General features: G+C 38.5%; 1 protein-coding gene and 1 pseudogene across 1 annotated transcript in view; one reads left to right on the top strand and one right to left on the bottom strand.

The window, feature by feature from the left end:
* Window positions 1–218: 218 nt before the first annotated feature.
* LOC119543806 (aldehyde oxidase-like) overlaps window positions 219–10,090 on the bottom strand; it is a 90,499-nt gene continuing 80,627 nt past the window's right edge. The window contains 5 exon segments of the mRNA XM_037848662.1: window positions 219–272; window positions 1,005–1,172; window positions 1,567–1,739; window positions 1,742–1,754; window positions 4,831–4,896. Of these exon segments, the coding sequence (XP_037704590.1) occupies window positions 219–272; window positions 1,005–1,172; window positions 1,567–1,739; window positions 1,742–1,754; window positions 4,831–4,896 (474 nt within the window).
* On the top strand, window positions 1,911–2,249 carry LOC119544500 (annotated as a pseudogene).

Raw genomic sequence — 10,090 nt, 5'->3', positions numbered from 1 at the left:
TTAATTTTCTTTTCCTTCAGTTCACTTTTTTGTAGTCCTTCTCTGGTCCCTATCATCCTCCAGAGTTCTAAACAAGTGGGATTTGTCCTTTTATTTGTTGATTCTGAGGGGAAACTTTTCCAGGGGATGTCTTACGTTGCTGTGTTGATGATGTCTGTCTTTCATATTCTTGATAGTGTCCTTTGAAGCATAGAAGTTTTATATTTTGATGAAACAATTTATCTATTTTGGGGGGGATCCCACAAACTCCTTATATAGTGTCTGAATCCATTCTGAGAAAGAAAAGGAGGATGATATCAGGTGGGGAAAATTAATAAATGACAGCTTTACGGCTCACACAGATAGTAAAATGATTTATAAAATTGACTTTCACTAGTCAGTATAATTTTTATTGATAGATATAAGCAACATGTGAGTCACATACAGGTTATCATCTTCTATTTCATTCAGTTGGATGGATATGAGAGAAAAAGTAATGGAGAATATCATTGTAGAGGAAATCAGTATTTATAAAATTTAAAGAACGATTTCCAAATTGCTTAAGGATATCTATCAAAAACTAAATGGAACATATCAAATCAGCTTCATATACTTTCTGAGTGCCTGTTTGGGGTGGGGTGGAGGATAGACTGTTGGAGTGGCCCATATCCTTGGCCCGGGTGACCAAGATTCAGCTCACAGGTCCTAAGCTTCTATTCCTGACCTGCCCTGGATGTTCTGGGAAGGGCATAAAACAGGAGGACCATATGACTGATGGAAATAAACCTCTTTTTCAAGTGGTAGAGAACTGAGGCCACTGTGAGCTGGGTGGGAACAGGCTAATGAAAATCGCAGCCCAAGGGGCACAAGTTCAAGCATCACTCTGCTCTTCCACTCAAATGCCCTCAGTGTACCTGTCATCTTTTCTTCCACAGAAACCACTGTCATAAGTTAACAAAACTTGACCATAAGGACAGGGACCAAAAAATCCAAATTCTTGTTGTTTTCGACTGGACAGGACATACCATTTTTGTGAACTTGTCTTCACAGGCCATTCTGATCTTCTCTGGGGTCAGAGGACTATTGAGCTTCAACGGACCAAAAAGGCCTCTCTCCTGCCGTGCTGCCCTCACTGCGTCGTGGATTGCAAAAAATACAGAGCAACCCAGGAACACCCCAGACTCTCCCAGACCCTTAAAAGGGAAAAAATCAATTAGATTGTGACATTAAATATGTATAGTATATATGTAACATCTTCAATTAAGAAAAGTGATTTTAATCTTTTGACCCAGTATTCCCATCCTTAGGATTCCAGTTTAAGGAAATGATTCCTAGTGGAGAAAACATATAGGCCTGAAGATGATTACTGTAAGATGAAAAATCAGAGTCAATGTGATGGGAATAGTAATTCATGCTAGGCTCTGGTATTTGGAGTATTGTTTTCATTTATAATTTTATAATTATAATATTTAATAGAATCTTTTTCCTACAATCCTAGTAAAAACCCCAAACAACCAAGAGATAAGTGTAGCCCTCCCCCACATACATGTCATTTAAAAATGGATTAATTCATAAAATATTACTTACCTTAGACAAATATAGGGCATTTGGGTTTTGAGACGGAGGCAACAAAGAAACATGCAACTCTGTGGGGACGTCACAGATGGCTAGGATTTTATATTGGTTTGGACCACGAGTGTACAGGACACCCTGAGGAGAATAATTCAGTTCCTCTATCGTATAAAGTCCCATGCCTTGAAAAATGCACCTTCAATCTGAGGCAAAAAATAGGATTTCCACATGTGAGAAAATACAGTCCACAGTAGCATTTCAACTTCATGCTGTTTGTTTGAGTTTTTAAAATACAGTTTAAGAGGCTCTTCATGGAGCAATGTGAAGAGGTGGGAATGACCCCAAGAATGACCCCCAGAATGGCCAAACCCCAGGCACTGCTGCATCCCCACGCCCAGCACCTACGTCCCCTTGCCGTCGCCACCACGCCCAAGAGAAAAGCTGAGAGGCCTGCTAAAGGAGATAAAGCCAAGGTGAAAGACAAACCACAGAGAAGATCTGCAAGGTTATCTGCTAAACCTGCTCCTCCTAAGCAAGAACCCAAGCCTAAATAGGCCCCTGCAAGGAAGGGAGAAAAGGTACCCAAAGGGCAAAAGGGGAAAGCTGATGCTGGCAAGCACGGGAATAACCCTGCAGAACATGGAGATGCCAAAACAGACCAGGCACAGAAAGCTGCAGGTGCTGGAGATGCCCCGTGATGTGTGTGCATTTTTGATAATTGTGTACTTTTGGTGACTGTACGGCTTGAAATACTTTCTTATTAATTTTTATAAAAATGCAGAATTTCATTTTATACTTTTTTTCAAGTTATGTTGTTAGCACACAGAACATCTTGTTCTCTTTTGGGGAACGGGCAAATGTCACTAACTGAATGTCTCTGAAGCCAGATTGATGTGGAAGAAAACACCTTTCCTCTCTAATTTTGAGAGACTTCCTTTTTACCATCAGGAGAAGGGAGTCCCTAACGATGACAAACACTGGCCACTTTGGCACAAATGCCTTGTGGATGGAGACACTAAAATTCATTTTTATGCCCTCATGTCCTCTTCTCCTCTCAGCCTTCAGCACAGACTTGACTCCCTGAAACCCAGAGACCTGTTGGGGTTTGACCAAAAAAAGTTGGTTACCAGAATGTCAGGTCATATGGACTTTCCAGTGATACCACCAAGACAACATCCTTCAAAAGAGCAGCGAGTCTTTTTTTACATTGTGGATCTTCAAACCGATAATTCTGCCATTGTCATTTCATTTCCTGAAAGTTGGGGGTTGGCTCGTGAAAAGTTGTTAAACAACAGACTAAATGTAAAATGCCAACTCTTACTCTAATCTTTCCCTGTTTGGAGCATCATATCAAGACTTTATTGGGTTTTATAGCGGCTTTCTGATTTCTGTGGTCAATCGAAAAAGGGAGTGTGAAAATTGTTGTACACTGTTAACAATTGTCTGCGCATGTCCTGCCTGAAATACCACAATTGTTTATGTCTTTAATAAAGTTGGATACAGTTTGGCTTGGGAAAAAAAAAAAGAGAATCTTCAGTGTGTCTTGGGGTATGTCTTTGAAAGTTTACCTAAAAGGCCTTGTAAACAACTTATTCATCACTAAGTTTGAAGTCAAAGGACTTTGGTTCTAATCTTTGTTTTGCCACTATAATTATAGCTCTAAAGAGGTCTCAGGGAGCCTGTGGCCCAAATTCCCTCATTTTTATGCCTGTGAAGCAGAAGGAACCCAATGCCATTGGCTGATTTGTTCATAGTCACCAGCACACTAATGAGCACATTAATGGTCCCAAACATAGTCTTAAGAATCCCCATCATTTCACCCCACCATCCTCACTCATAAACTGGTTGACCAGAGATCTCTGGACTCAGTTTCCTCCTCCATAGCATGAAGGTTTGAAATGTGTGCTCTCTAAGCTTCTTTACAGCTTTAAAATGCTCCAGTTCTTAATTTCATGTTCGCACATTAACAAAATTGATTTCCATACATTTTTGTGATTTCTGGGTGCTCTACCTAGTTTACTTCCTGCCTGTGACCATACTTTCTCTACCCTGTTTTCCATCTGCACTTCCATCTGTTAGCTGGAGTCTCTGTTAGCTGTCTGTTTGCGTATTTGGTGCTATGATGCCTGCTAGACGAATCTTCCTACAACTCCAGTTGACACCCCAGGTCTGCTAAGGTTAGGTGCTTGTCTCTGGAGGGCCTCCACCAATGTAACTCTCTATTTGCTAGCTCTAGCCTCAAGTCCCACTTTCTAGTCCCTCCTCTGACATAGGCCCCTACCACGGTCATTAGCCCTCTCCTCAACAGCAGCCACGAACACAATATGTACTGAATTTCAGCTCTACATCTTTCTGTAGGTTGATTTTCTCCATTCTCCTCCCACCTAGAATGCCCTTTCCCACTGACAAAATTATATAGAGAAAGCCCTAGAGACCCTTCAGAGACCAAAACAAATGAACAACAACAACAAACAAAAAACCCATGACCTACTTCTCCTTTAAACTTCCTCTTGAGTTTCTTCTTGATATCTTTCAAAATTTGAAATCCCCACCCAAGGCAGCAGACCCAGATAGTCAATGAAGCCCCCAGTTTATTACGTTTGAGCCTATACAAAATAAAGCCCACCTGCCCTAAACTCACCCCTTAACATGGACAAATCCTCGTCCACTCAATAGGAGTCAAGTTCGCTTCCTCTTTATGTCTATAAAAATCATTTTTCTTCCTTAGAAGCCCAAAGTTACTTCTGTTTTTGCAAGTCATCTGACTTCCTTGCTGCAGTAAAACTTTGGTCTTCCTAATAAAATGCTGTAATATGTATACTCGATTCTGATTAGTCTTTTGACTCTCTCCTTTCCTTGGCAACCTTGTCTACATCTACTTCTACCCTGAAGCCTCCTCTACCCAAGGAGGTAGTGGGGACAGAAATGTGCGTGGCCTGGGCCCCAAACTTGCAACTGGTGCCTGAATGACAGTCATGTAGATGATTGCGTTTACCCTGTGGAGTCTGGTTTTACTACAAGGAGAGTTAGAATTGAACTGAATGGCAAACACTGCAGCATCTGCAGTTGCTGTAGAAGTTTTTGATATCCCTTATAGTTTTCTTCCTCTTTTTAAAAAATAAGAGATTTGAGCTTTGGAGCAGGCAGAAGTAGAAAACTTTTGACTCAAGAGGGAGAAAAATAGGATGAGACATAGGAGGTTGGAAAGTTTTCCTTGCAAAGCCCCAGAGCAGTTTTGGCCTCTTCAAATAGGAAGTGAAGCAAATTAGTTACACATACCTGGCCAGTGTCAAGGGCTGGATTTATACTGCAGCCAATATCCATGACAATGTCTGTTCTGATGTTCTAGTAATAAAAAAAAGTTTTAATATTTACTTGAATGAAAACAACTTAGCAAAAAGCAGCTGAGAAAAAGGCTGGCATTTGGTGGGGGAAGGCAGAGGGAGCCATATTACTTCAGGAGAAAGAAGCAACAAAGATTTTATTATGTGAAGAGCAGAGCTTTCAAAGTTATACAAATAATCTGAACCAGTTTAAGCACCACTTCTTCCCCTTGGAAACAATAAGAGGAAAAATATTGACTTGACTTTGATTCAAACTGAATGATGCAACAGATTGAGTTTAATCTACTTCAACAGCCATAACATATGATGCAGAAAACAGAAACCATCTGTAGCTCTCATGAACATAGTTACAAAACAACCCAACACCTGCAGTCCAACTGGCTATATTCGTAATTCAGGGTGCTATAATCGTAAAGGATATTGGACTGTAATTTTCTTTTCTTGTGATATTTTTACCTGGCTTTAGTATTAGGATGACTTTGACCTTATAGAATGAGTTAGGAAGTATTCCCTCCTCTTTCAATTTTTGGAAGAGTTTCAACAAGATAGGTGTTAACTCTTACTGGAATGTTTGGTAAAATTCATCAATTACACCATCTGGTCCTGGGTTTTCTTTGTTGGGAGGTTTTTCGTTACTGATTCAATCCCTTTCCTGATTATTGGTATGTTGAGATCTTCTAATTCTCCTAGAGTCAGTGTAGGTAGTTGTGCATTTCTAAGAATTTGTCCATCTTATCTAAGTTACCTAATTTGTTGGTGTACAATTGTTCCTAGCACCTTCTTCTAATCTTTTTTGTTTCTCTTCCTTTAATGCTGACTTGCATATTTATTTGATATTTTGTATTGTACATATTAATGCCCTAACTTTCATTTCTAATTTTAGTTGTTTTCTCTTTTTTCTTTGTCAATCTAGCTAAATGTTTGTTAATTTTATGGATCTTTTCAAACCAACTTTTGGTTTTGTTTTTCTCTCTATTGTTTTTTGTTCTCTATTTCATTTACCTCCACTCTAATCTTTGTTATTCCTTTATGATCACTTTGGGTTTAGTTTGCTCTTCTTTTTCTAGGTCCTCCAGTTGTGAGGTTAAGTCTCTGATTTGGTATCTTTCTTTCTTTTTAATGTAAGCATTTAGAGCTATACATTTTCCTTAAGCACTGCCTTTGTGGCATCCCACAAGTTTTGGTATATTGTGTTTTCATTTTCATTTCCCTCAATATCTTTCCTAATTTCCCCTGTGATTTTTTTCTTGGACCCATTTGTTGCTTAATAGTGCATTGCTAAATTTCTACACATTTGTGAATTTTCCATTTCTCCTTCTGTTATTGATTTCTAGCTTAATTCCATTGTGGATGGAAAGGATTCATTGTATTATACCAATATCTTTGATTTTATTGAGACTTGCTTTGTGACCTAATATATTGTCTATCCTGGAGAATGATCCTTGTGTACTAGAGAAGAATGTTATTCTGTTGCTGTTGGGTGAAGTGTTACATGTGTAACACTTCACCCAACAGTCTAGTTGGTTTATAGTATCATTTGCATTATTGTTTATAGTATGGTTGGTTTATAGTATTTCCATATTGGCCTTCTGTCTAGCTTTTCTATCCATTATTGAAAGTGGTCTATTGAATTCTCCTACTATTAATGTAGAACCATCTATTTCTCCCTTGAAATCTGTCAGTATTTGCTTCATATATTTTGGAGCTCTGCTATTAGGTACATATATACTGCAGCTGTTATGGCTTCTTGTTGAATTGACCCCTTTATCAGTACATAGTGACCTTCATTGTCCCTTGAAACAGTATTTGAATTAAGTCTCTTTTCCATGATGTTAGGATAGCTAGCCCAGGTCTTTTTTGGTTACTATTTGAATGTATATATTTTTTCCATCCTTTCAGTTTCAGTCTACTTGTGTCTTTGAATTTAAGGTGAGTCTCTTGAAAACAGCATATAGTTGAGACATGCTTTTTAATCCAGAAGTAACTGTCGAAAATGCAGGACTTCTTCTGCCATTTTGATATTTGTCTCTGTAAGTTTCCTCAATTCTTCCTTTAATGCTGACTTACACATTTATTTGATATTTTGTATTGTACCATTTTGGGCCCCTTCTCATTTCTTTCTGTATATATTTTTCATATATTTTCTTTATAATTACCATGGGTCTTGAATTAAGCAACCTAAATCTATAACAACCATCTTTGGTTGGATGCCAACTTAAGACCAACAGTGTACACATACACAGTTTCTATACCTCCTATCCACCATGTTCTTTCTTGTACTTATTACAAATTATATCTTTATTCATTGTATGTCCAAAACCATAGATCGATCATTACTTTTTTATGCATTTGCATTTTAGCACCTGTAAGAAGTGAAGTTACATACTAAAAATACAGTATCATCGTAATGGCATTTATAATTACCCATAAGGTTACCTTTACAGGATGTCTTTATTTCTTTATGCTGCTTTAATCCACTGTCTAATGTCCTTTTGTTTCAGTCTGAAGAACTTCCATTAGCATTGCTTATAGGTCAGGACTAGTGGTGATGAATTTCCTCAGCTTTTATCTGGGAGTGTATTAATCTCTCCCTCATTTTTAAAAGACAGTCTCATTGGATATAAAATTCTTGTTTGGCAATTGTTTTCTTTCAGCACTTTAAGTATTTCATCCCACTGCCTTCTTGCCTCCATAGTTGCTGATGAGAAATCAGTGCTTGATATTTTTGGGACTCCCTTGTACATAAAATATTGCTTTTCTCTTGCAGCTTTCAGAACTCTCTCCTTGTCCTTGGCATTGGACAATTTGATTGCTATGCATCAGGCCACGGCTGTTTCTGAGTTTATCCTGTTTTGGATTCATTGGGCTTCTTGAATGTGCATAGTCATGTCTTTTGTTAAATTTGTCATTATTTCTTTTAATATAGTTCTGCCCCTTTCTCTCTTTCTCTTCCTTCTGAGTCTCCCATAATGCACACATTGGCATGCCTGATGGTGTTTCATAGGTCTCTTAGGCTCTGTTTGAATTTTTTAAATCTTTTTTCTTCCTGCTCCTTAGTCTGCATCATTTCAATTGTCTTGTCTTCAAGGCACTTATTTTGCCACCTCCAAATTGCTGTTGAAACCCTTTAAGGAATTCTTCATTTCAGTTACTGTGTCTTCAACTCCAGTAGTTCTGTTTGGTTTCTTTTTAAATTTTTCTGTCTCTTTATTGAGATTCGCATATTTTTTTATTCATCGTTTTTCCGATATCCTTTAGTACTTTCTTTGTGTTTTCCTTTATCTCCTTGAGCTTATCAGGTATTCTTTTTTAAGTCCTTGTCTGATATGTACAAAGCCTCATCTTCTCCAATGATTGTTTCTGGATTTTTATCTTGTTCCTTTGGATGGGTCATCATTTCCTGTTTCTTTGTTTGTCTTGTAATCTTTTGTTGCACACTGTACATTTTAATATTTTAAAGTTTTAACTCTGGGATTTAGTTTCTGAGGTACCTATTCCTTAAGTTTGTTATCTAGTAAGTGATTTGATAGAGATACCCTTGAGTACCAGGAGCTAACAAAAACAAACAAACCAAAGCAAAAACTGTTTTTCATCGTCTTTACTAACTGGCTCTGCATTAGCTGGTGCTCTCCTTTAGAATTTAGCCCTCCTATCCAGAAGATCTCCCCAAGGCAAATGTGAAGTACATGGCCCTCCCTGCCTTTTCTGAGCCTGCATCTTGTCATGGTCTGGTGCTTGCTGGTGGCCTTAGGAATTCCCACATTTACAGGAATTTGAATGTTCCCTCTACTCCCGATGAAACAGACTCTCTCCCCCTTCCAGGTGCTTTATTGTGTGACTCAAAACAGGCTAACCTATGCACCAGGCTGCTTTGACTTAATCATTTCTTATACTGCTTTAGGTGTCTGTAAGCTGCTTCTTCCTGCAGGGCAAGTTTTGGGAGTGTGAGCCAGAGGAGAGTTACCTGGTTCAGACTTTCAGGCTGCCCATCTGATGGCTTAGCACTGATATACAGGCACTGTAGTATGCACACAGGGGATACTCCACTCCCTCTGGAACAGAGCCAGGTATCCACAATGGGAGCAAAGGCTGGCTCCATTCTTCACCACGGAGAGGGTGGGGGAGGGGCCAGTAAGGGCTCTACACACTTCTCCTAGTGTTTTTTATGCTGAGCCAAAACTACCCACATAAGCCACTCCCAGATTCCAAACCCTTAGAAACTGTGTGAGCTAATAAGCATTTGTTGCTTTTAACTGCTAAATTTTGGTGTAATTTGTTATTCAGTAATAGGTAACTAATATAAACATGCAGGTTCAAAGTGAGCAAAATTTTGGAGAATAAGGAAAATTCTATCAATATGAGGAGAATGACAAAAAGGTCCCTGAGGAAGGTTCTTGGTGGGAGGAGACATTATAGCTTTTTGCCTGGGGATGATACCTACCTTGGCTACAAATCTAGCTTTATGAAGGCATCTGATGAGACTGTTTAGCAGTTCTCTTAAGATTGTTCCAAGAAGTTACACGATCACACTTTAAACTTTCATACCAGGGCTAATTATAACCTGGTTGTTGGATGTTAATAAGACCAAGATGTAAAGAATAAAAAATAAAATCCAAATGATTAAGAGTGATGTTTTCATCAACTTTTTCTTTGAGGGAAAAAGGCTATAGTAATCAATTATAAGGGAGATTTCTACTGACTTCCATAACACAGGACAGTTATTCTAGCTTATAAACCATGCTGAGAGTGATAATTATTTCACCCCCATCCAAGGCTCCTCAGATGTAATCTAGTCTAAGTTAGTTGGCACTGCTAGAATCCAGACCAGGCAGATACTAGAACAGGCAGGTATAGTAAAGATATATATAATTTCAAAGATTAGGCTGACTATAGTTAACAAAAATACTTACTGGGAATATAATAAATGAAAACACATTGGGTCACAATCTAAGAACGTAGCCATGAGGGATGTTTGAATATATTAAGAACTAGAGGTTGCCTCTTCGGTAGGTTTTGGGACAGACTATTAGCTTGGGCACATGACAGTTATGAGGGTATCACAGTCCCATTAAATGCATTTCTGATTATTTATTATTATGACAACAGCTGTGTTTCTCCCCAAAGGCTCTGCTACAAGAGGAGAAACTGTGTAATTCCGTGAAGTGCGAGTGTGTATGTGTGACTATATGTGAGTA

This window comes from Choloepus didactylus, chromosome 9 (assembly GCF_015220235.1).
Source record: "Choloepus didactylus isolate mChoDid1 chromosome 9, mChoDid1.pri, whole genome shotgun sequence".
In the NCBI taxonomy this organism is placed as follows: Eukaryota; Metazoa; Chordata; class Mammalia; order Pilosa; family Megalonychidae; genus Choloepus; species Choloepus didactylus.
This window is presented reverse-complemented; position numbering and strand designations above follow the sequence as displayed.